The sequence below is a fragment of the Dermacentor andersoni genome, chromosome 1 (genome assembly GCF_023375885.2).
Source record: "Dermacentor andersoni chromosome 1, qqDerAnde1_hic_scaffold, whole genome shotgun sequence".
Taxonomy (NCBI): domain Eukaryota; kingdom Metazoa; phylum Arthropoda; class Arachnida; order Ixodida; family Ixodidae; genus Dermacentor; species Dermacentor andersoni.
In genome coordinates, this window is record NC_092814.1 from 240,248,649 (window position 1) to 240,276,264 (window position 27,616).

Here is a 27,616-nt window from a genome sequence, read left to right on the forward strand (position 1 = left end):
CAATGGCACAATGTGTACCAATGCGCAGACAATGCATGCAGTTCCTTTCCAGTTACAACTAGCTACAGCTTAACAGACAAAGCACCCACATGAAAAACTTGAAATATTTTGAGGGCACAGATAACACAGAGAAAGTAAGCTATAGAAGGAAGTCACCAGAATGCTCCTCAGTAATGCTTTGTTAACATATGACTGTGCAATGTGAAGGTGCAACATTTTGTAACAAAGGCCACCACTCTCATCGTTAAGTTTGCCGGCACCTACAGCTTTTAAAGATAGTTGCCAGCCTTCATTCATGGCAATGTTTGGGAGCTGGCATGCTCTGGCAACAAGGAACAAGAGTGTTCAGTCGTATTTTCAACTGAAAATAATATGGACAGCATTCATCAACATGGCAGTAAATGCTGCAGTAAGGACACCAAAAATAGACAAGGGAATGCTGGTGATCATGCAAGAATAATTTATATTTAGTGGCAATGTTGTGGATGCCACAATGAAGTGTAAACAAAATACCAGAATGTGGACAACATCAAACATACTTAAAATAACCCCCACAGAGGTAGGGGACAAAGAAGTGAACCACAGACATAATAATGACATGGAACTAAGCTCACTTCAGGAGGGGACCAAAAAAAAAAACATACAGTCTAGGCTTGTTACAACAGACCTGTGTACAACAGACTTTCGGATATAACAGACCACATTTCAGCCTTAGTTTGTTCTACCTATTTTAATAATGCAACGAAGTTCGCTTTTATTGGACCGTGCTACAACGGACCATTGGCCACAGCGGACGAAATTAGGGGCAATTTTTTCAAAATCGGGCGTATAAAACATACTTTTGCCATGTCGACACAGGCTGATAACTGACTTGTGAGGGTCAGCCGACGATCAATGCTCGATATCACGCGCGCGAGGGAGGAAGGTGGGCTGAAATGCACAGTCTTCTTTCACACGTGAGGCATGGGGGGGGGGTTCTACTCCGAAGGCTGCTGCTTACGGCACGGCCACCGTATCTTGAAAGCGATCTGCAATGTGAACGAAGTGCACGCACACGCGGGCCTCATCTTCAAAGCAATCTATGATGTGGCCGAAGTGCGCCCAGTGCCGGTGTAGCTTCGTATGCATTGTGCTTTCATCATTTAGTTAGTGTTAATGCAAGAGACGGCATGAAGGCCAATTCGCTCGCTGCTGCTGGGCGCTTATCTTGCTTAATTTGCTATCGCAATAGTTGCTTTGCCTCTCGGGCAAAACAGAGACTTTTTTGTTTTTGTCTTGGTTTGTTTTTTTCTTTACTTTGGACGGTCATGACTCACTCTGCAATAAAGTCGTTAGGCATCGCGACGAAAGTTTCGGAAGTGAGGCGTTTCAAATATTACGGACTTCTGATAAAACAGATGTATTTTGTCGGATTATCAAGGTCCATTGTAACAAGAGTCAACTTAAGCAGCTTCTTACACCACTGTGTGAATTCATGTTGCTAGAAGAGACTTGATAGCAGTGTCTACCTTACTACATATTCTAATATTTTTGGTTTTGATATTCCTAGTCATGTCTTCTTTGCCTTGTTATGCACATGTACACAATGATGTCTCACTTATACTGGACCTGGATATTTTGAATTATTAGAGTATTTTAGCATAGCATTAGCACTGTACTATTGTTAGCAATACCAGCTGGCACTGACATAGAGCATTTTAGCATAGTATTGCTGTTGTACCGTTATTGACATTGTTTGGTGCCACGTGCTTGATGAACCCCATACCTGGGTGAAGCAGTAGCGGTAACAGTCAAGGCAGAACAGAAACACTACGATAAAATAACATAACTCTGTTGTCTGTATCAAACAGTACAAAAATACATTTGAAAATTTCGTGCAAAATAGTAAGACATTCACTAGTTATATAAAAATTATACTTCACGGCACATTCAATATCTCAAATGCCACTGCGTAGGAGCTCTACCTCAGTACTACATGCTCACATAACAGGACGTATAGAGGTGGCCATTCGCAGCGGCGTACGCCACTGATGAACTGAGATTTGGAGCAATTCTTAAAGCAGCAAAATGTTGATTTTAGAGCAGTTGGGAGCCCCTATAGAATGATTTCATAGCACTTTGTAGCAAATAAATGCCAACTGCTGGACATTTCCTAGACGCTTTCGAACACTTAAAATTGACAAGTGTCCTTTCAAAAAGTGGTTGTTTGCTGCAAAATAACGTTGCTCTGCCTTTAAATAGAAAAAAGGGAAACCTAAATTTGAACCTAAATTTAAATGAAGACGACAAGCCTGTTCACACAGGCTGCTGTAATTCGTTTATTTCAAATTACTGTATTTACTCTAATCTAACACATACTTTTTTCCGATAAAGCAGGTCCAAAAATAGCCTGTGCGTTAGAATCGAGTACGACCATAAATTTGTGTTACCATATCGGCATCGGCATTTCGAAATGGCCACCTCACATGCGCTTCGAGCCTAGCTTTATACTCAATAGTCTAGTTCACTTTAGCCTAGCTGCTGTATCTTTCTCCATGTGCTGTAGTACGTGTGCTTAGGTTGGTGTTAAACCATAGTTGGCCGGAGCTCGGAAAAAATACGTATTTAACGGTAGCACTGCTTAACCGAAATAGCATGAGATCGCCCACTTGCTTGTGAAAAATGGAACTCAGAGAGAGTGCGATGAAAGGGGAAAAAGAGATGCAGTATTTATTCACTTCGCGTGACAAAAGTGTCATTTTCGTTTGATGCTGCAATGGCCTAGTAGCGATGACAGCGGCCTCAAACTTACTGAAGCCGTGAGCCAGCTTTTCAGCCAGCCCCCTCTTCTCGGCAAACACTCGCACAGCAGATTCCTCGTTGGCGGTGCATATTCTTCGAGCACGGGTGCGGTAGCGCTGCAGAAGTCACGGAGCGTCTTTTTCATTGCAGGGTGCTGTTCTCGTCGCGACGATTGCATTCATGAGGCTGACGTAACGCGCAGCTTCTGCCACTGTCGGGCCTGAGTCGCTCGTGCTGTTGCTTCCCGTGTCGCCCTCATCAATGTCACTAGGCGAAACTTCGGCAACAACAAAGGCAACGATGGCGAAAAGTCGAACCTCGTAGCCGACATCTCTTCGCGATCGTAGCAGCGCTGCCGAGCAACTTCTTCACATTCAAAATGCCACACACTGTAGTAAACAGTAGACCCATGTCGCATGCCAGTGCCGACTCCTTCGTGTCACGTTCCATAGCACGAACGATGTCTTCTATGCTGAGCACCCGGCGTCTTTTTTTAATCCAAGCTTCGGCAATAATGCGAGTCCTTGCTTGCACAACGCTCTCTGGCACGGCGCCGAAATGATGATGTTGATGTGGCTTCACATACAAACGCACAGGGCGCTTGGAGGCCGTTTTGATCTCTAAGGCTTGTTGTTCTGCCTGGCGGCCCGATGGAGACGACGTACCACCGTGTTTGCGCGACGAAAAGTGCAAACGCTATGTGTTAACCGATACGTACGCAGTAAGCTGGTACGGTTTATGCGGATACAAAACACATTATGTTCAATGGCCGCTGAGTCGGGGATTTGACTTTACTACATTTAAAACGGAACTACTGTTTAAGCGGGTACGGTTTAACGAGGTTTTACTGTATGGCCGATAAAACTGCTATCCTTACTTTTCGTATAGCTGTCTACTAATTTTCTATCATAACTGATGCTTCACCTTTCAGGCAAAACTGCGACTTCTTTTATTTATCGCAAGTTTAGTGTATTGGGAGTAATTACTTGTTTTCCAAATGAGAGAAAGATGTATTCGTGTATGAAAGAATAAGGTCCAGGGTACTGTAAAGGGCTTTTCTTTTAGGTCTCGGCAAACGGGTGTGCGTTAAAATCGAGGGCGATTCCCCCCCCCCCCCTTTTTTTTAAGTCTCGGAAAACGGGTGCATGTTACAATCGAGGGCGCATTAGAATCGAGTAAGTACGATAAGTGAAGCTGCTCAGACATTGCCTTTTGCATCTTATGATTACTTTACAGACAGCTGCCAGCTTAGCCATGTTTTCAGCAAGGCTAGAGTGAGCATCAGTTAGAAGCGCCTGGCTGGGCTCAATGTCATCAATGCTCTTCTGTGCCAGGCCAGTCTTTACGAGATCCTGGTAATGCTCAAGCATTGCTTTAGATAACCCCTAGGTAATTTTCAGTGGTCCGCTTTTCTTCGTAATGTTGCAGCCTCTGCTCAGCAAATGGCTAGTTCAGAACTGATGCTGGACGATTATTAAGACACCCATAATTTAGACATGCTCGCTTATTCGGACTGCTTTGCGACACCATCACTGGCCCATAAACTTCATGTATAGGAACGACAGAAATTTCGGACACCTTAAGTAACAACGTTCAATAATTCGGACTCTGCCTACATGACTGCATGCTAATTTGACCATCGAGTTGAGCAGAAATAGCGATATTCTATCGCGGTATGGTCGTCAGCCATGTTGCCGGCACCTGATCGAGACGAAAACGATCGAAGCCTAGTTGACCCAGTACCGACCACCAGTGGCTTAGCCAGAAATTTCGTTTGGGGGGGGGGGCTCACATTGCAGCTCAGCCTCCTCCTTATAGAATTTGTCGAGGGATCAAATACATGAATAGTAACTGCATTACCATTGTGAAAGATGCTGCAAACGCATTCTTGAACGCTACGCACTGTCAAGACAAGTAAAATATGTATAAAAGAGTACACCCTTATGTCCCCAAAACTGTCTCCGAAATAACTGATATCAACGCTTAAGTTTTTTTTTTTGTCTATTTAACAAGTAAAGAAAATATCACACGAACTTTACAACTGTATCAGTTTGAAACCAGCAAAGCAGTGCATGCCGCTGGTATGAAAAATGTAAAAGCCGTGAAATGAACAAGTTGAGGACAAATGTTTTAATGAAACTTTGTCAGCCAAGAACCTTGTTTACATTTTTGTATATATACAACGGCCAGGGAAAAATCTCAATGACGCTGTCATTTGTTCTGATGTATTGCTCAGGAGCAGCTGTCACCGGTTGTGTATGGTGAGTAATTGCACCGAAATTATAGTCATAACAGAGAGCACATATAAAAAGCAGTAGTTCTGCAAAATATACGAGGGTGAGTCAAATGAAAGTGAGCCAATGCGAATATATGACTCTAGTAAAATCTTGATGAGGGCTAGTTGGTTCATACTTAGAACTGAGGTGAAACAGCGCGAAAAAGACGAGGACACAAGGAAACAAATACCACAGACAAGCGCTGTCTGTGGTATTTGTTTCCTTGTGTCCTCGTCTTTTTCGCGCTGTTTCACCTCAGTTCTGAATATATGACAAATGCGTACTTTATTTAAAAGTATTCTCAGTGAGCATTTAGAAATTTGTCCCACTGACTACGAGTAGCGTGATTCCCGTCTCGTAAAACTCCTTGGGTTGCTGCTTCAAAAAGTCTGTAACTGACTCTTTCACATCATTGTCCGACACGAATCTGGTTCCCTTGAGCTGTATTTTCAATTGCCCCAAAATGAGGAAGTCGCAAGGCAACAGGTCTGGGCTGTATGGCCGAGGTAGCAGCGTTTCCCACTTGAACTTTGCCAGTTTTGTATTAACCACATCAGCGACGTGGGCATGGGCATTGTTGTGGAGAAAGATGATCGCATTCATCAATTTTCCATGTCGTTTGTTCTTGATTACACAGGCAGTCGATCCACCGTTTCAAAATATCGAAAAAGATTGATAATCTCTCTGGGTTTAGCAAATTTTATCAGTAAAAGCCCTTGACGATTGAAAAAAAAAAAAGTCAACACCATTCCGGCGGAAATGACAGCGATTGCTTTCTTTGGGGGTGGTGAATTCGAACGTTTCCACTGGAAGCCTTGCCGTCGTGTTTCAGGCTTGTAGTAGTGGCGCCATGGTTCATTCCCGGTATCAATTGCAGACAAGTTGTCACCCTCATTGTCATACCGGATCAGATGAGCCAAGGCAGCGTCGAACCTCTCCATCTTCTGGCGGTGGTCCAAAATCTTGGGCATCTATTGCGCACACGAGAGCCGATAACAGAGATATTCATGAATTATGGTGTGAACCGAACTGTGACTGATGTTCACACGCTCTGCCATTTCATCTATGCCTGTACTCCATTGCTGTCTAATCAGCTCATCAACCTTTGCAATTTTGTTGGGCGTGATTGCACGGAGGCTTTGGCCCGGTCTTCGATCGTCTTTGCAACTTTCACATCCTTCTTTGAACCGTTTGCTAAAAAGCTTCCCAGAGGCCAATGAAATGCAATGTTCAACGTACACGGCAGCCGTAGGGTGACTAATTTCTTTTAGGAAACATCTTCAGCTGTCAAAAACCTCACACCACCACGCTGTTCAGCTTTTGGAGTGTCCATTATGTCACACAACCATGTTAAACCCAGTGTATGAGAGCTTTAAAGAACCTTTATCCTCACACCTGCAGTCGCTTTTGTAAATTAGAGATGCCTCTGTGCTACACGCACGCTTCGCACATAATGAACCGAACCATTCTTGCGTGGGATGGGTTGGCCCACTTTCATTTGACTTGCCCTCATAGATTAAAAATGCGAAGGTACAAGGAATATACAAATGCGAAAATACAGCTTGATAAAGGGCAAAAAAGTGTCACTGGAAACAAAGTTCACTGCACGTATACACAAAACTTAGCAACAAGATATTTAAATCTACGTACAGTCGTCGACTGATTTTTCGGACTCCAAAAATTCGGACATGCTCGATTATTCAATCTGCTTTGCGACACCGCCATTCTCCCCATAGACCATAATGTATAACAACTGCCGAAAGTTCGGACACCTTGCAACCTCTAATCCGATTTTTCGGACACTCCTTGAGCCAACTCGATCGACAGCACCATGCACCGACTGACTGGTGCATGGTTCAACTTGCTGAACGCCATTTGTGTTTTGAACGGAGCCTCCTTGCTGCCTCACGAAGTGGTGCTACTGGAAATCCCCGCTCATCATCATCGTGTCTGCCTGGTTCGATAGAGTTGCTACAGCAGTTCCGGTCTCAGCTTAGTAAGCCATGTCAAGACAATCCAGCAGCTGATTTGTTTGTTCGTGCACAACGCTGCGAGTAGGCCACGTTTTTCGTTTGTGCGACTTGTGTCGGCATGACGGCGTGGTGGTGTTTGCTTTGTGTGCTGTGTCGAGGTTGCGGTGATCCAACACGGCATACGGAAACATCGCGTCAAGTGTCTAATGGCACTGACAGTGCCCGTGCAGACTGTGCTGGGGCATGCCGGCAAGCGGGTGCCGGGAGGCCTAGGATTTGTCGCCTTCCGATGGGCTCCCTACTGACGCCGAAAATGTTCTGCGCAATGGTTGCATTGCGATTCCGGACACCATCTCATTTGACAGTTTCACAGGTGCTGACATTGCTGTACTGACATGCGCAGAACTCGACGACGGCGAGATCATTCATCAGGTTTCTGCTGCACCGCCGGACGATGACTCCCGAGTCGGGAGATGACGCACCATGTACTACACTGCCGTCGCATGCGGAGCATATACAAGCAGTGACTGTGCTTTCAGCAGGCTATAGTGACCGTACGACCCTCTCCGAGATTCAGGCTTATCTGAATGTGCGTAAACAGAACAGCGTGCAACGGCGCATTCACGATTTCTTCAAGCCTACTGCTGAGAATGAATAAGCGCATGGAAATAAAGGATTTCTTCCTTCTTTTTTCTTAATCTGCTTTTTCGGACACCTGTTTATTCGTACATTTCTGCAGTCCCCGTGAGGTCCGAATAAACGGTCAGCGACTGTATAGGTCTCCAAATAATCGACATATCTAAGAACTGTGGGGAGCACCCGCCTCCATTTCCTCCCGCGTACCCGCGGCGTCCCGTTCGCACGTGGCGACAGGACGGGCCGGCGTAGACATGGGAGAGAGGCACTACGCGCCCTCCCTTTCTCCGTCGCTCTGATGACACACGTACCCCTCTTCCCCTACACGGCTCACGGGAAAGGGAAACGTATCCGGCGGGCGAGGAGGAATTCCCCTCGCAAAAAGGTAAAAAAAGCATAAAAGCGCGCCACCGGGAGAGACTCGCTCTCTTGGGACGCCGACACCTTGGACCGCCTGGACGACAGCACCTGCCGCATCCCGTGAGTGATCTCGTTTGTCTGACCCACCCAGACAACGAGGCAAACCTTTTACTACTATTACTGAGAGGACGTCCCTCTGCGAGTGTTCGCTATTGCTAATAGCAATAAACGTTGTTACCGTTGACACCGCTGGTTGCCTTATCCGTCCGAACCCGGCGTAGCCGCGATTCCCGCGCTACGGGTTGGGAGTACCACGAAGCGACTGCGTGGGGCTAGATCCGGAGCTCGCCTTCAGCCCTAGCCGCACGCAGAGTGGAACCCCCACAGAACAAGTCACTGTATATAATGCGTCGAACAAGGCAAATAAACATGTTGCGCAACCACAGATTCACAGATCACAGACCCCAACCCCTCCCTCCCTCCCTCCCTCCCTCCCTCCATTCCTCCCTCCCTCCATTCATTCCTCCCCCCTCCATTCTTTCCTCCCTCCCTCCATTCATTCCTCCTGATGTATCACGTGCGACAGGAGGTGGTGCGCTTCCTTCCCGCTTTTCTCCCTTGTGCACGTAAAACTGAGCCACCATCCTTGGCTCACCCATGCCAACACCGCCCCCCCCCCCACCCCCCCCCACCCCCCCCCCCACCCACCACCCCCCACGCTTTCACTCGCACATACAGCATGTGGTGCGCGGTCACAATGTTATCGTCCTTGGACTTTATACAGACCATGTGGTAGCGAGAACAAGAAAATAGAAGAGGCTCAATGTGTCCTCGTGAATAAAAGTCAAAGTACAAAAATAAATAAGATCGTAGTTACCTTTCCTGGCTTTAGTGTCTTGACATGGATGCTTTGGCGCAGGTGAAAAAATTGTTGATATTTTTTTCTGCGATATGACGACACAAATGAACCACTACAACGCTTTGTCTCATCGGACCCCGCTGCGTGCTTTGTCAACTTGTTTGATAGTGCGTTGATTTAGCTTGTCTCGTATGCTAAAATTAAATTATGGGGTTTTACGTGCCAAAACCACTTTCTGATTATGCGGCATGCTGTAGTGGAGGACTCCGGAAATTTTGACCACCTGAGGTTCTTTAACGTGCACCTAAATCTAAATACATGGGTGTTTTCGCATGTCGCCCCCATCGAAATGCGGCTGCTGTGGCTGGGATTCGATCCTGCGACCTCGTGCTCAGCAGCCTAACACCATAGCCACTGAGCAATCACGGTGGGTCTCGTACGTTCCGATGTACGACTTTAGAAAAGTCAATGCACCTTTGGCGTCAAATGTTTATAACAACATTAAAACCACAAAGTTCCGGAATTGAAAATCTAAAGCACGACTTTAGAAATGTCAATGCACCTTTCACATCTAAAGTTCATGAGAACTTTATACCCATAAAGTGTCGCAATTGAAATCCATGCACTCCGTAGATACCGCGGCCTCCGCGAGATCCCGTGACGAGCCGCTCGCCATTAAAACACCCCTGAAACTTTGTGCTCGGATGGGGCGTTATGTGACTCCCGGTGCATGGGCGTTGCCGTGAAATACAGCCTGAGTTCGCAATGTAGTCGCTGAGATGTCTTTTCGAGCGTGAAAAAGACATTCTAGACAAAATCCAGAATGATTTCCGATGCCGGGGGTTGTTTTGGTCGCTGATGCATGGACAGTATGAAAAAATTTCAGGGGGGGCTGAAGCCCTATAAGCCCTCCCCCCTCCCCTCCCCCCTGGCTATACCCCTGCCGACCACGCCTAAACTGAAAGAAAAGCGAATCCCAGAAGGCCGCTCTAAAGCTGCATTCTCGTGCGATCCCTGTGGTGCTGGTTACACACATTCAGTGTTTGTTCATTCAAGTGTTAAATATGACACCATCCCGGTGACTCCACCCTCGATAGCTGTGCCGATGACGGCGGTGATTAGGTGAGGGAAGCACCGGACAATGACTGTTGCTAAAAACCTGCCGTCATTCAGCTATTGCAGCAGGGTCAACTTCTGGACCACAATTTTGTAGCAATGCCTCCCGCTCGGTTCTATATGCCACCCTTATCATCCATTGTTTCCGGACGGCTGATCCTACTGATAATGCAGGCACAGCGCCGCTCTTACCACTGATAAAGCACGGAAAGGAGTGGCATCGAAAAAGGCTTCGTTACAGACTCACGGCCTTGTTACGTTGCCAGGAATTGAAGATTCGGTGTGCAAAATGATTGCACTTTTGTGTATCTGTGGCATCAGCATGACATTAGTAGAGATATGGACTGACTAGATTGTATGTAGGCAAGCGTGTGTGTGTGCAGCAATGCACTGACAAACTTGGGCCCTATTTTTTGGATGAACTCTCACTTACACGACATTGCACATGACTAGCACCACATATGTCGACGGACGAAAGCGTTCCTGGCACAGTGCTAAGAATGCCATCACTTATACACACCAAAGCATAACACTAGTCATGCAAAATCTGGTGAAACAATCCCCAAGAGTGGTCAACCGAGAATACGGAAAACATTTTTAGCCACTTGTGGAATAAAATCACTTGTTTTCTGCTGAAGTAGGATATTTTGGATTCCCAGTTATCCCGACTTTTAGGCGGTACCCATCAAGCCCAAATTATCGGTCGGCAATGTATAGATAACGGGGAGTTCTATTTATTGAACACCTTTAGTCATGCGCACTAAGCATATCTGCAGACCACTGCGACCACACACGTCTAGCGCAGTACTGACTCGCTGTGGTTGCTTAGTGGCTATGGTGTTGGGCTGCTAAGCACGAGGTCGTGGGATGGAATCCCGGCCACGGCGGCCACATTTCGATGGCAGCGAAATGCGAAAACACTCGTGTACTTAGATTTAGGTGCACATCAAAGAAGCCCAGGTGGTCAAAATTTCCCGAGTCCCCCACTATGGCATGCCTCATAATCTGATCGTGGTTTTGTCACGTAAAACCCCATAACCTAAATCTAGTGCAGTCTTGAATTCCAGTGCACTTTGCACAAGATCACATTTTTTTTATTAGGATGGCGCAGGAAATTTCATTTGGCGTAATTTGGCGACAGAGTGGGAGCACTGAATTTGCATAATAGACAGTTTTAGAATGGCATTCAACTCCTTACATACAATGAACCTAAGAACTTTGTGGAACGCACGCTATGATGCGTGTCCCTTGAAAACTTTTAGTTTAATGTATGGGAACACAAACATAAAAAAAAAAAAACTAAGAGAAAATGCCTTCTGAGTGCCTTGTGTCAAACATGTCTAAACCAAGACAATGCATTAGCAACCATCCTGTTCCTATGCTGATACGTTTCGCGAGGCCTGCGTACCCCAGAATCACTGAACAATCTCAGAAATTGGATGTCCTATGTCCTGATAACCAGTACTTCAGGCGAGCTTAAAAGAAGTGAAAGCTCAAATCAACAGTTACCGGCGATCAACAATGGCAAAAGCATAGCCATTAAAACAATTCAAGTCCAAGAGGGAGCCAGGAATGCCACCACATCTGACAATGCCATATTTAGTGTAGGTAAACATTACGTACATTAGTCACCAAATAATGTATGTTAACATAGCAAGCATAAACCACAGAAACCCAATAACGTAGGGAGCGTGCACAGTACGGAGTACAAAACATGTAGAAGTGAAAAAAAAAATTAAAAAATGCGAGCTACTTCACCCACTCACCCGCCTTTGTGCCTGCACAGCACCCCTTTGTCACGTTACCTCGAAAATCTAAATATGCAAGCCCCTTCACCATACTCGCCTGTGTGCCACACCTCCACACAACACGCCTCTGTCGCCCCTCTACAGTCTCCCTCCTACCCTCTTGCAGATGTCCATATGTGCAGCCAGATTTAATTCTTATGGCCAACAATGAGCCATGGGAATATTGTATATTAAGTGGCTTATTTTACCACAGACCACACACAAAAGTTCACAGTACAGTAGTTGCTCATTGTTACATCCCAGTTTTGTCAAAACCAGTAATGCTGTAAGTGGGTTCGACTGTACTTCTTTCTAATTAAAATGTTCGAATGATTGTCCCCTCTGCTTTTTTCGTGCAACGCGGTTATAACAATGGGATTTTCTTGGCATTTGACTATTGTTATAAGTGGGTTCGGCTGTACCATACTTCAGTACGAGGCAGGCATTCAAGGCCAAGGCAACAAAACACAGACATTTGCGTGCTTGTCAAGCATGAATACTAGTGTTTTAAGAAAACTGGGAAGGCCCTGTGTGGGTGGTTGATGAACCTAAATGCTAGGAAGATTGCCATGGGCAGTCTCATTCTGCACTTATGTGGTTACTATAATGGTTGTTTCAGCGACAACTCTCTCCAAGTTTTTAGTAACAGGGGATTTGAGACAAAAAATTATATTTACTGGCCAAGATTTGTAGCAGTGGCAGATGCCAAAATTTGTGCGAAAATCATATATAAAATAAATTATGAATAAATTTCTTAACTTCTTAATAGCATTAGCACACATACCGCAATTGGAAAATTTAAACCAGTCAGTGCACAAGCCACATCCACTAAGATCCTGGGAATAGCAACAGTCTAATATGGTCGTCCCTAAACTTATGAACAAATGCAGTGGTGCTAGATTTCTTGTCCCACAAAGCCTTCCTTGGGCAGCACGGGAAAAAACTAATAGGGAAAGACAATGCACTTTGCTGCTGATTTTGGAAATAATCACCTCAATGTCAAATTTCTTATTAAATCGAAATGTCTTCAACACTGACCAGCTTTTAAAGTGCAATATGTACACTAAAATGACTAATTATGGTGATATTTCATTACAAAGTGCCATTATCACATAAATTCTGGTGCCTGCAGCTACTATGAACTTGGGCCAGGAAAAATATCCCAAATCCTCTATGCTTACTAACTCGAGACAGTCGCCACTGAAACACCTCATATTTAGCAAAAGCTTATTAACTAAAACCATGTACTTTACATGCTGCTACTGCTCATTTGAAGTACTGAAACATGTTCCTTTAACACCATAAATGCTGTGACAAATTCCAATAAATTTTTAGAAGTGAAAAAAAATAATAATTGGCGAGTAATTGCATATTATTTTCTTGTTAAAATTACAAGAAACTGAACACATACACATGTGCGAAAATTGCCAAAGGTTCACGACAACCTGACTAGTCATCGGCACCAGAGGATGCTCATTGTGATGGTGAGTTATCTCATCATCGGCAGTTAAGGGGTTAAGTGTAGCTCAATGCCGAAAATAGACCCACCATGGTTCCAAAAGGGATGGCTCTGGAAGCATGATAATAGATGGCGATGAAGTTGATCACAAATGCAGTTCCACACACCAGAGCTGGCAGTACAAATGCACTCGCAAGCATCTGCTTGATCCATTGTTTACCTGCAAAATAGATAACATTACAGTGATCTATCTAGAAATAAGCATCCTATAACTGTATTTGTTTGAATATAAGGTCAAATTTTTTCCTAAAATGCTCAGCCTCAATGTCACCCTTCTCCTTAATTCTTTGTTTATGAAGCCATAGGAAACTGATTATTTTGATTGACAGCTTTTCAACACATTGTTAAACATCACCGTCGACCTCTTCCATGAGCAATGCCATGCACCATATGAAATGAAGACTTCACATTAACTTTTGGCAGATTTGGCACTTTTTGGCACATTGGGCAGTGTAAAAGAATAAAATTTGACACGCAATATCATTCAAACTGGCCTCCAGTGCCCCTCACCCTTCCGAAATTGAACACTGCAAAATGTGTGCTTTGATCAACTAGGCTACATAATTTTTAAATGACAGCAGAAGAGAATGCACAGAAGCTTCCGACACATTGTCTAATCTTCTGCTCCAACGTTTACACTGTTTTAGATATGCCTCAAATACCAGCACATGCTCAGGAGTGCACATTTTGATTATTATGTTCCACTCATATCGAATGCAACTTCATTCTTTTCCTGCAGTGTGTTGCTTTTATTCATTAGCATTTTGAAAGTAGATTACAACATATCATGTACATCTCTTTCTTGTCGTGTGGAGTGTGGAGGAACAAACGTCCCTGCATGATAGGCAAATACCTGTTGTCATTTGCAAAACTACAGTTTCCTACATAACATGGGCATCACTATGGCCAATATTTATGCCACCAAATCTGCACTTTTTTTTTTTGCTCTGGTTCAACTAATCAGTTGAAATCCAGGAGCAAAACAGATATTTTGTATATTTCAAATTTTTTTCACCCACAATTATTTTCATTCAGGCTTCTTGAGGTGCTTCTTTGAAATTTCAAGTAATAATCCTCAATACATTTCTGCTTTACATCCATTTAAGGGAAATGGTATCCAGATTTATGACCTTAAGGTTTTAGCTAATATCTCAGCTTCTACTTGCTATAAGCAATTCAAAATCTGCAGACTTAGTAAGTGTTTCTGCTTACCCCCCACAAAGAAATTCTCACACAAAAAGAATTGAGGAGTGTAGAATTTATCACAATATGAACAAAGCAGTTTTGTTACCTTGGTTAATGAACGTTTGAACGGTAGCTAATGCTACTACAGCAATAAAACTTCTCTCGCATCTTCCCTACAATATGGCCTTTTTAGCGAGCTACAAGAAATAAACTTTATCATTTGACCATTGCATTCCTTAAATACAATTTTTTTTATTTGACACTCCACATAAGGGCTTCTTGCTTAAATTTGTAAATAATAAAAAAAATTTTCATTCGAAAGTTATTCAGCACATTCAGCACCAGTAAGATCCACAGATGTTTATGCAGAACACCCCCAATTTTCTCGGAACTTGCACTTGCAAATGAGGGCTGATCACGTTGATGGTCGACACGGACATGCCGATTTCTGCAAAACTTGCACTTCTTTCTGGGATTGGCCAAGAAGGGAAGCATTTGGCTTGCTACATAGTCGGCGAATACAGAATAGCAGTAAAAGCTTTGAACTTACAAAACTGAGAAGCAGGATCAAATTGAGCAACGTCGCAGTGTTTGGAGGAAAACGAACATGCTCTTGCATATGCATCACACTTCCACTTGCAGCAAATACTAGAACTAGTGAAATAAAATTATTTTTCATTACCTCCTCCCATTAAAATGTAAAAAACAGCCTTTTTGTACCAGCAATATTGCTGTTTCAGACCGAAAGTTGCAATGTAAACAAACTTTTCAGAAGCCATTCTTACAGTGACGTTACTGGCCCATGCCATTTTGAGCAGTGCATCTGCTTTTATAAATGAGTCGTTAAAGGTTACAGAGTAATTGCTGGTGCTCGCATGTCTTCCAGAAAGTACTACACAATTTGCGTTGCACATACAATCAGATTACACAAGGTTCGGTGACAACAGAGAATGGATAGAACCATCGATAACATTCGAGAAACTTCAGATACATGCAGGTACATCCTGCATGTCAATACAGTAGAGTCTAATGTATTAGGTGCACGCTCCTTCTTTAACATTGTTTTATGGAATTGCCGTTTTTTTTTTGTGTTTTTTTTTCGTGTTGTCGGGTGAAATGCAGTCCTCGAGTAAAAGATAAATAAGTACAAGTGTTAATAATGTTGGCCACCTTGCCATGGCGGCCCGCTGCCCACTACCACGTCAGCCGGCAGCAAATTTTTGTCATGGCCATACAATGCAGCTAGGTCTAACCAGCGCTGTTTCGTCAGTATCTAGCAGCAAAAGTTGCTGCTTGGTGCAGAGTCGACCAAAATCTTAGTGGCAGCCATACGGTATTCTTAAAGCCGTGAAATCACCTCGCCAACAAAAGTGAGGGATAGGCGACAAATTGAATGCAGCAACTTTGTTTGCCGCCATGTCTGCGACATTGGTCGCATTAGTTCGAAAAGTCATGCGAGAAAGCTAACAGCATCTGAAACTTCCATCACCATTTTAACATTGGTCATACAAGAGAGGAGTGCGGAGTCTAGCTCGGCGTCAGCACAATCGCTCGCTGCCACCTGCAAATCGACACCATCCTGTTGCCTAAGCAAACTGCATGCAGCGAGTGGAACGTATTGCAAACAGACAACAGCCCACGGAAGAAACAGTGGTACAATCCTGGCTTAATTGGAGATGCTTGGTTAAGTCCACCGTGGAGCTAGTGCAGCCACTGGTCTATACCATGCCATATTCAGTGGAGCGGAGAATCAGCACTTGAGGGCTTAAGCAGTTCCATTTTCAAAAACCTGAGCAACCCTTTTGGCATAGGGTGGGCGCAGATTTCTGATACCTTGCTGAAATGTATCAGTATTTAGCAGGGTTTACCCCTAAGTGAAATTCGGTGCTATTGGCACGGCGGCAACATCACTGCACCCACTTTCCTGTGCTGTTAGTACCTCAACGGTGTCATTTTTAAATTACTTGTGGTGCAACTACAAGGGCACAAGTTGCTGGAGAGTTTCTCTATGAGATGAAGTATATTTTGGTACTACTTTAGAAAAAGCTTTTCTTGGTGGATTTCGGGTACCAGCCCCCCCTAATACACCAATGCTACAACTTCATGTATGTGTGTATATGCTGCAGCTACTACGTCTTGATATGAAATATGTCAATACACGGCATGAAGCAAGTATGGTTGCGAAACCCTATGGGACTCGGAGCGCACAAACCAATCGTAGTTGTGTGGCACGCGAGTAGCGCATACCATGTACAAAAAAAGGAAGACTAATTCCACAGAAAAACAGTGACGAATAGCAATACAGTAAAACCCTGTTAATACGTAGTTGGCAGGGAACGTCGATCAGGTACGCACTAAGCGACGTCCTAATCAAATGACAATGGCAGATGAGCAGCTACAGACTTACTGGCCATAGAAACGTGCGAATTCTCACTGGAACACACACGCAGACAAGTTTTATTTGCGAGAAGGCAGCAAAAAATCCCATTTTCACTTGCCGCCGTAGCGGCCTTATAGTGATGACAGCGTCCTCTAACTCAGCAAGGCCGCAAGCCAGTTTTTCTATCAGGCCCCACTTCTCTGCAAACGCCCTCATGACAGTCAAAGAATTAGCTGCGTTGGATACAGAAGAGCTATCATCCACATAGTCATCCATGACAATGACATGGAAGTGCTAGAAGCAATGGGAGTAGGAAATAAGTCATGGCTACCATGTTGTTACGTCACTATCGGTGCCGAGTGCAGTCTAGGAAAGGTCCGTGAGCCGCAATTTTTCTGTCTATGGCCTGTGCGCACCATATTTCGCTGACTCCACGCTTGTACTCGCCAAAAAATGAAGTAAATACTACACACTAACCATTTGGCATGCGTTAAGTGACTACAGCTTATGCAGTCAGCCAGTACATTAGGCTCAATGGTGACAGGGCAGGGGTTTCACTGCGACTATATTTAAACTGGAATTACTTATTAAGTGGGTATTAATGAGGTTTTACTGCACATGCTTTAGCAGAAATAGCTGCTTGAATGCACTGAATGCAGTTCAAAACAAAAATAAGAGCAATAAAAGACAACGAAGAAGAAGCAGCAGGCAGGATAGAGTGCTACTTTTCAAATTAAATTGTGGAGTTTAACATTCCAAAGCTGCACAGCAAGCTTATCCCATCACTTGGACCCATTTTCTTGCCAACAAGAAAATCTTGCCATTGTGCAGGGAAATCACTACTGTAAAAAGAAAAAACAGCATACAAAGTACCAGGCTGCTAATGTATTTGTACCATTGCCTTAAATCCGTTTTGAAGTGTTAGCTTTTTTTTAGCTCATTGCTCTGTTTCGTGTCGGCACCATCTGCAGAAAGAGAGAGCAGCGCAGACTTTGGCAGCAGGCCAGAAGGCACTTCCATTGGTGGAATGAGAGAGAATAGTTTGATCACATGACACAAAGCTCGATTACCTCCAACACCACCAGATTGTGTCGCCATCTGCACATCACGGCTGGCAGAATTCCTCCCAATTGCTACCGCGGTATTGCGCAAGTTATGCTGCGGCACGGTGACACCTCACCTTGCCCTTCACGAGACGGGGGCAGCGCAGGCATTTTGCCCCCGCATTGCATTAACCCTTTGAGGGTCAATGACGTAAATATACGGCACTGCGAACAAGTCTGAAAATGGTCAATGCCGTATATTTACTGTGCCGTCTGTACGTTTAAAAAGCGCACCCATTCCCTAACCTTTTCTTTTCTGTCATGTGCTGCCACTATGTGGGAATACAAGGAATTTTTTTCACGTGCCTCCCTCTGTCAGTTTTCATTGCATGGTTTGTTTTAGCGCTAGTTCGCTCTCGCGCATCTATATAGTACTGCCCGCACCAATGCGCGGGCGCAGGTGGGTGGCGGTTCGGGTTTTGTTTTCGTGGGCGGTTTCGGCTTCTTGCACTTACAAAACTGATGGCTATCTCGTTACTAATCACTCAAAGGGCGACCGCCTCTTTCTTGCTCGTTCAGCGTTTCTTTTTTTTTTTTTTTTTTTGACACTCGCGAAAACGAATTGCCTCTGGTTGGCGTTAAGATAAACATTAGCGAAAGTATGTCACACATTTTGCTTTTTTGACAAGCACACAACCACACAGTTTTCTTGAGTGTGTGCACCTACGCAGTTCAATTACGCTATGGATGTACATATTAGATATTACTGTAAGAGCAGGAAAATTTAAGTCTTGCGAAATATTCTCGTGTGCGCATTTTTAAGGCCTTGAACTATGTGTATAAAAATGCATCAAATTTTTAAGTCTTATAAGTTTATTTTGATTTGTATTGTTGTTATTCATGAATGAAGAGTACATATATACCAACGCAAAATATTTTTTTCTCACTTTACAGTCACCCTAGAAAAATTGCAGGGAATTTTCTTCTAAAGAAGTCCCTAAGAAGAATTGAAATCTGCAATAAAAAAAAATAGACCCTGGGCGGTCGCATATGTCGAAAAAAATCGCCCCTGAAAGGGTTAACCAAATCACATTTATGGGAAAGCCGGTGCAGGTGGCTCACTCAGCATGCTGATGCGCCAGTGCATGCTTAGAAAGCTGGCGAGCACTCAAATGTCGCAGAGGAGCATAGTAATTTATTCAGGGTGTCTGCCAAGTTGACATTTCCAAATTCCCCGAGTTTTCCAGGTTTCCCCAAGTGTCTTTGCAAAATTACAGAACTTTGTGCTATGTCAAAATGGGCTGACACCCCGTCGCCCGATGCTGTCATTCTCTAATAAGCATGTTAAGAAATTTTAAATAAAAACTACTTTATCCAGTTTGAATAGTAAGGAGTAGTGTTTATTTTATTAGAAAGCAAAACAGAAGGGAGAGGTTAGTAAAATGCACAGCAAATATTTTAGAAAAAAAAAATGGTAACGCCAATTGCAAATCAAGTCGAACATTTTCAAATACATATAGAAAGAGATGCACACAGAAGCAAATATTTTCAAATATGAGCTATTTCTATCAACTCATAGCAAGCATATGAGGCCCGAACTTTCTCGCACGCGAGATTCTCTCTCAGCAGCCGGAAGGTCAACCCCAACTGTCCTGACATACTCTCAGCCCCTGCATAATGCCTTAGTGTTGCATTTAACTACTTCAAGGAGTTTATTTTGGTTTCGATGTGGAACACCTGCATCTTGGCGTCAGCCAATATTTTGTATTTTGAGCTCAAGCTCCTTCAAAGAAGTAGCAGCATACTTCCTTTCCCATTCATTCCTCAATGCATCGGTCCTTTCTGTAACTTTCTGTTCTCGTCCTCCTTCTGCCGTGCATTGGCCCCATAGACCATTTGAAGCATCCTCTTGGTCAGTTGTACAGTCAATGTCCTATTTTTCAGACTCCCTAGGGGCCGCGAAAACGTCTGAAAAATCTGGCAGCCCGAAAAAATGAATGCATAAATCGCCACAGGCACGTCCAAAAAAGCTCTGAAGGTGTGCCACTACACTTATTAGGCATATCGATGCTCGTACTATGACAGGAGATGGCGAGTGCACACGAGTATAATGACGGAATACATACTGGGTCTTGTGACGATTGCCCCTTCGCGCACTTCACCGCAATACTTCACGTACGCTCCACTGTGTAACATTGCTGTATTGAGGCGAAGCTGGCCTTCAAAAACGCATCAAGCAACGCGCCATGCTTTCCGAGCTTCGAAGCCAATCGCGAGGATTACAAACGCAGAGTCGGTGGCATTGCTGACAGCAGCGAATTCTTTCAATGAAGAATACGGCACTGAATGGAAAGAAGTTTAACAGCGAACTTCGCAGCAGCTAGGCCTAGCATTGCCGCGGTGGTGGCTACGGCTGCCAGCTGATCTGCGTGCGAGAGCGCCGGTCGGAGGCGGCGAGATGATCAAAACGGCAGTGTTGGCTTTGATTAATGCCATTTCGAACCTGCGGTCGCAGCAAAAAGTCAGGAAAATTCAATGGCGAAGGGTTCTTGCGTCCGAAATTTCAGACGTTCTTATACTTATGGGGTTCGTGGTGATGTCGCAAAGCCATCCGAATTATCAGGCATGTCCCAAAAATCAGGCTTGCTGAAAATGATTCAGCAAGCTCAAGATCAGGAGCGAGAATGCCTAGCCTGCACCACAGTTAATGCTTAAACATTCCCAAGACACACTTGTAACGGCCATGTTAATTCCTTTTCATCATTTTTGCAACCACCTCCTGATTCCAGTAATCAAGCACTTGATGGCAGTTTATACTGTGACCCTAATTTTGGATATAATGGACTTCAGATATAAAGAAACATTCCCGCTGAATTATTACAGTCCATTGTAACGAGTGTCCACTGTATAGTGAAAGTTCATCACTGACACAGGCATCTGGCTGCAATCCTCACCGATGCCCCAGTCATTTGACCCCTTTGAGGTCCCAACACAGGCTGCGCTGCTGGTTATTCTCTGGCTAACATTTGATACTGACCCCACCACCACACACTGCCGCTTCCACATGAAAATCACTGTGGAACTCCCCTCAACAGCTGCGCTATAAAACTGACTAGTGTATAGGACCAAGTTACAGATTTCCAGGGAATGGCAAACATTTCTGAATAATTGGGCAGTCCATAGAACAAAGGTGCTTCAGGAGCAATATCAACATCGTTTTTAACAGAAGCTCGAAAAACATTTATGGACATCTATTTGGCATTATGTTTGAGTGAAATAATATCCATTTGAACTTCCACTACAGTCACATACATGGAGATGACAGCGTTCACAAGTCACCCAGCCCCAGTAGTGTATGTCGCATGTCGCCAGGAAGTGTAGAATGTTGCATGGGACCATGCCTGCATGATACTATCAGTTTAGGCCTTGTTATGCGAATTAAATTTGCAGGTTTTTGTCTGCAGTCATCAGTTCTCATTGTTCTGTCTACTTAGTTCACAAGTGCACTTAGTTATTGGGTGGTGATCTGTAAACCTGAAAGCAGCCGTCAGTGAGCATGATATCAGGCCCCATCGCCACTAGTGTGTGACTATATTAGCAGCAAGTTTCCAGCAACAGCTTGCCACCAACGAGTGGTAAGGCAGCCTGCAGTGAATTTTCGTCATGATTACTACTTTGCTAGGCCTGATTATCCCCGTTTTGTGGGATGGTGGTGAGCAGAAGTTACTGTTTGGTGCCAAGTTGATAAATATCTTTCTGCAGCACTCGAATGGAATGCTAAAGGATGAGAAATCACCTTGTCAACAATAACGGTAAGAGCGATAATCTAGTGAAAACTGCGCATGGCTGCCTTATTGGAGACATAGCATATGCAGACCATTTTCTAAAAATCCAGGGAAGCAAAGCAGTGTCTAAAGTACTAATCGCTGTTACACAGTGGCACTATGGAGTAAAAGCTGGTGCTGTTGCAAACTGATTAATTGAGCAAGTCCACAAAATTGGGTGTTGAAAGGATCAGTCAGCGACTGTAACAATAAAGCATGAATTCCCAGACAGCCATAAGGAAGAAAAATTAATACAAGCCCTCAACTGAAACTACAGAATATGAAGTAAGGTCAACAGAAGCATGTTTAAAAAGATGTCAGTTGCAACTCTTTAGCTTACAAATAGCGAGAAAAGCCAACGAAAATATTCTTTGTATAGATAGTAGCTCCCACCTTCTGGCATTGAGCTCCACCTGGCGCAGCTTCGGAACAGTTTCCTTATTCCTTAACTTATAGCATAGACGTAGCAGCTTAAGCAGAATGGCGCATGTTGACGCAAATGGCCCATTGTTCTCACCACAGCAAGAATAACAAAAGTATCCTGCTGGCTGCAATTTTCAAGCCAGTTTGACTACACACGAGATATTACTACAGCTACCTTCTACGATGTGCTACTGCCATTGCCACTTTTCAACCATGAACATGTCTCCTCCCTCCAATCGCTACCAGTGGATGCCTATTTATCAATACGATGTATATTCGTGGATGCATATTGATTTCTTCCCATACCTTAGAATGACCTGCCATTCAGGGTTGACAAACATCAAAGCTAGTTCTTAATTACACAAATGGAAATGTCACAACCAGCATATGGACCATTTGAACTAGATGGAGCGAAGTGCATCATGTAAACATGCACTGAATCTAGGCCAGTAATGTCCCTCCAGATAAAGAAAAATTGGGGCGGAACTCATCTACGATGACTGTCCAGGTAATGCAAATAGCATTATCTTGAGATGAAAATGAAATTATTGTACACTGAATGGGTGAGCCATGCTAGTCAATCAGCATGTGCCTCGATGGGCATCTCTAGAAATTCATACGCACCTAGGGCAGAGCAAGTGCAATACTCTTCTCTATAGTGTTCGGGGAACAACCTGAGCAGAAAGGAACCACACTCAAGCAGACTCTCGCACTGTCAAAAGTTTAGCCTGTTTGTTTCTATGTAAATCATTCATTATGTATGTGAAAATGATGACTCATTTCAGCCAACGAACAGAAGCGGTTCCTGTGGGATGGGTCGTTTATTCAAAATGTTTTCAACTTAAATGTCAGCACGCAGTTGGTAAAACACCGGTGCTCCCATCGGTTCTGTGTGCTTCACGAAAACTGGTCTGATAATGCCAAGAATACTATTCCAGGGTTTGTACAGGCTTTGAAGGCACAAATTCAAAGGTATTTAAGGACTTTCAAGGCCCCCCAAAGTTTTTTTCAAGGACTCATTTCAATACTCAATTTAGTACCCTTCATAGCAAAAAAACTTTTTTAAAACACGCTGCAACAAATTTATTGAACACTAAGAAAAAGATGCACTTACAGACTAGAGTAGTTTAATACTAAACTAAGACAGGTCGTAACAAGCATTCATGAAAGCTCCTGAAGCTTCGCGATTATTTCTTGCTTGATGTTTAGAAGTTCTTCCGTCTTGCTTTTTGCGTTTTCCCAAGGCAATTTGACTTCACAATGTGCACGACATCGCCTGTCTTTTCTGCTTTCTCAGCCAAATCGTCTGCTGAAGCTGTAAGATCAGCAACGGTTGCTTCAAGTCTTGCTTTCTTTCACTTTAAGGTATCAATTTCTTCCTCAACAAGGCGCCCCTTTGACTCCTTTGCTTCTTCAAGTTGCTCCTTCTGCACCTCCAGATATGCAATCCAGTCTTTGTACTCGTCATGGCTAAGCCACAATCGCTGGAAATTGCACTTCCCGAGCATTGCGCACACACACAATTACGTCCACGTCCAGCACGTGCCGCAATACACATGCTCTGAATAAGCCAACGGGAGGCGATTAACAAGCGGTATGAGGACAGCAACTATAAAAAGTGCGCGACCGCAGCGAACAAAAAAAAACACAACATGGAGGACGAACGCCCGAACCGGACTCTATTTTCTTGGCTTGGATCGAGAAGCAACCCTCGCTTTAAATGTGGCCAGTTGATCAACGGGCAATCGCTGAACGGCACCAATGACTATCATCCCGGAATTCAAGGGATTTTCAGGCACCACTAAATATCTCAAGGTTTTCAAGGCCTTGAAAATCACATTTTCAAATTCAAGGGTTTTCAAGGTTTTCAAGGACCCGTGCGAACCCTGTATTCGCATTAAAACCTTCTGCAGGTAGCAGAGAACAGTAAATGAGAGAGAAAGAAAGGTGCTTGCTCTTTACTGTCTGTGCTGACTGCAATCAAGCCACATTTTATGCCAAAGCTGACTAGACAGGTTTAGTTTAGCATACGTACGTACTACTACTACTACTAGTACGTGCGTACGCTATAAAATAGCGGGTCGTCACTGCACATGCACAGAACCCCAAACAACCCATAGCGTATAGCGTACGCACGCTATTTCTCAGATTTAGTGTTACCGTCTTTGCGTGGTTTATGTAGTTTGCGTAAAACATGGCGGCGGTCCCTGCTGCCTGCTTCGAATTGAATTTGTCGTTGCTTTTGTAAAACTCACTTGGTTTGTAGCAAATGACTGCGTAAATGGCTTTCGCTTAGTCTCAGGCTGCTTTGACGACAGAGTTTTGTGGATAACCTTGTGGAGTTTTCGAGATCGCTTCTAGTTTCGAATGAGTCGAAGCCTAATGAAACCTTCAAGATGTCAGCACGACCTATCGGTGAAGTTGGGAGATAGCCGCGATGGCATACGGCTTCCGAGATCAGAGGATCTCACAGGCCAACTAAAACTGTAATACACGTGCACAACTTAGCGTACGCTGTACCATAGCGTATAGCTTATCCTATAGTTGCGTACGCTGTACTATAACTCTCTACTATGCGCAGAATGGGGGACAGAGTCGCATGACATGCAATTCATGCTTTTGTACAATGGGCGGACTGGCCTTAACAAGCAAACAATAATCCAGAAAATCAATTCGCCCTGACAAGAATCTTTTGATTTTCCTGAAGGAAAACAGGGAAGAAATTTCCTTAACAATGAAGGATGGCCAGAAAGTATCGTGTTTACTCGAATAATGAACATACTTTTTTTCCCGAAAAATATGCACAAAGTTGGGGGGACCCCCCCCCCCCCCCAACTTGTGCGTTCATTATGTGGGGTAAAATTTTGAGCCACTTTTTTTTTCCATGGCCACCTTCAAAAAAAGTCAGTTTCGCCCAAAATGCAAACCATCGATTGTGACTGCAAATGTGTAGACAGCTACATGATGTAAGGATAGTAGTTTTATCGGCCGTAGAAACTCGCAAACATTCGCTTCAACACAAACTGAGTGGCGAGAACGCAGCACACACAAAGATATGAGCCGCCATCAACTCAGCCCCTGACGCAGATCGTTTTGAAGATAGGGCACACCATGGCAACGCAATGCGCAGTTGCTGGCTGCCAGAGTAAAACGCCGTGAACCCCCACCCCTCCGCCAGGCGTCACGTGCACGACGCGAGATTGAGCCGCGATTGTCAGCGCGGCTCGGGCACAGTTGTGCAATACGCAGTCACTGCCGAAGCAACACTGCCATCTCCCTCGAGGCCTTTTGCACGATGAATCGTCGGCTTCCCTCGCGCGCTTTCACTCACACCTACACCATGTACGCGCTTTCACTCCCGCCTACACCATGTGCCACTCGGCGACGACGACGATGGAAAAAATGCACCTAGAGCGTCCATATAATTATTACAGTAAAACCTTGTTAAACCGTACCCACTTAAACAATAGTTTCGTTTTAAAAGTAGTAAAGTGAAATCTCCGACTCAGCAGCCATTGAACATTATGCGTTTTGTATCTGCATAAACCGTACCAGCTTATTTCGTACGTATCGGTTAGCACGTAATGTTTCCACTTTTTGTCGCGCCATCACAGCAGTGCATCGTTATCATTGGGTGGCTTGGCAGAACAAGCCCGAGATCAGAACGGCCTCCAAGTGCCCTATGCATTTGCGCGTAAAGCCACATCAACATCATTTCGCCACCATGCCGGAGAGCATTGTGGCCGTGGTTGCGGGCGCTCAGCATAGAAAAAAAAAAATTGGACATCGTTGTACTACTGAACGTGGCATGAAGAAATCGGCACTGGCACACGACAGGGATCTACCGTTGAATACGGTGTGTGGCATTTGGAATGCAAAGAAGTTGCTCGGCAGTGCTGCTGCAACCACAAGAAGATCTTGGCTACAGGGTTCTGAATTTTGGCCATTGTTGTCTCTGTTGTTGCCAAAGTGTCACCTAACGACAGTGATAAAGACATCACTGAAAGCGACAGCACGGGATATTCAGGCCAGACAGTGGCAGAAGCTATGCGTTACGTCAGCCTCATGAATGCAATCATCGTGACAAGAACAGCCCCCCGCAATGAAAAAGGCACTCCGTGATTTCTGCAGCGCTACCTCACCCATGCAAAGAGAATGTGCAATGCAAACGAGGAATCTGCTGCAAGTGTTTGCCGAAAAGAGGGGGCTGGCTGAAAAGCAGGCTCGCAGCTTTGCGGTTGAGGCCGCTGTCATAGCTGTTTTATCACACTCTCTCTCAGTTCTGTTTTTGACAGGTAAGTGGACAATCTCATGCTATTTCGGTTAAGCAGTACTACCATTTAGTATGTACTTTTTCCCGAGCTCCGGCCAACTACGATTTAACGAGGTTTCACTGTATCGCAATAAAAGTAGGAGACATGGTACAATTCGGCATCCGACAAGGCGTCACACCTGCTAAACGTCATATCAGATGCCGAATCGTACCATGTGTCTCCTACTTCACGGCAGCAAGTTCAGGGTGCGATCATTATGAGAGAAAAATTTAAAAAGAAAAAACATTTCTTGATTGGAAAAGTGGGGGGCTGCGTTCATCATGCGAGTGCGTTCATTATGCGAGGAAATATGGTACAATATGTCCCACTCTGAAACAGAACATGTAAGTAGCATTCAAGCTAACATCAACTTTCCTTAACCCTTTCATTGCCACTCCCAACATACATAACTCAGGGACCAACCCTTGCACAACCCCTGCCATTCCTAAGCATACTTGTTTTATTAATTGGGAGATAGCTCCCTGCTTTTCCCAATGCAACTCGTGCAAAAAACACCATTGCGTTCCTACTGTGCCATCTATGAAGAGGTCATTTAAGCACACAAAAAACTTGTAAGTTAAGTTTCTGACTGCAGGTGGAGCAAATGTAACAGTGCTCAGTCACTTGTCTCGGCAAGGCAGCCATGGTGAACCAGTGTAGCAGGTTCGTACACACTTTTAGACGAGGAAACTTATGGATTGTTGATGAATTCTGATTTGGTAGAAAGTAACGAGGAAGAACTTGCTTCTATGCAGCATGAAATGCCTGCCAAACTAATACACAAAGAAAACCCGACAGGGGCTGAGGAGCAGTCAAACAAAAAACCCTGCAGTCAAAGGGTTAAAGAGCTCCAGAAAGCTAAAGGTGCTTGATGCAAAGCTTGTTGGCTTGGCTTCATTACAGGGAAACACCACTGCATTCCTGCTGTGTCATCTATGGAGAGGTCATTCAAACATGCAAAAAACTTCTAAGTTAAATTTCTGACTGCAGGTGGAGCAAATGACCCCCCCCCCTTCTCTCTCTCTCTCTCTCTTGGTATGCGTATTTGTGCTTGCAAAAATAAACACTATTGTTGGTAGTCGGTGCCTGTCCTGTCCGTCTTTCTTGTCTTGTTTTTATTGCACTGTATCCCCGTATTGAT

The 27,616-nt window shown here is 44.3% G+C and overlaps 1 protein-coding gene across 2 annotated transcripts in view; it reads right to left on the reverse strand.

Annotated features, from left to right (window-relative positions):
* TM9SF3 (transmembrane 9 superfamily protein member 3) overlaps positions 1 to 27,616 on the reverse strand; it is a 121,650-nt gene that overhangs the window by 26,964 nt on the left and 67,070 nt on the right. For both annotated transcript variants that reach the window (XM_055063544.2, XM_050196183.3), the window contains exon 9: positions 13,337 to 13,467. In XM_055063544.2, the coding sequence (XP_054919519.1) occupies positions 13,337 to 13,467 (131 nt within the window). The remainder of the gene's footprint in view (positions 1 to 13,336; positions 13,468 to 27,616) is intronic.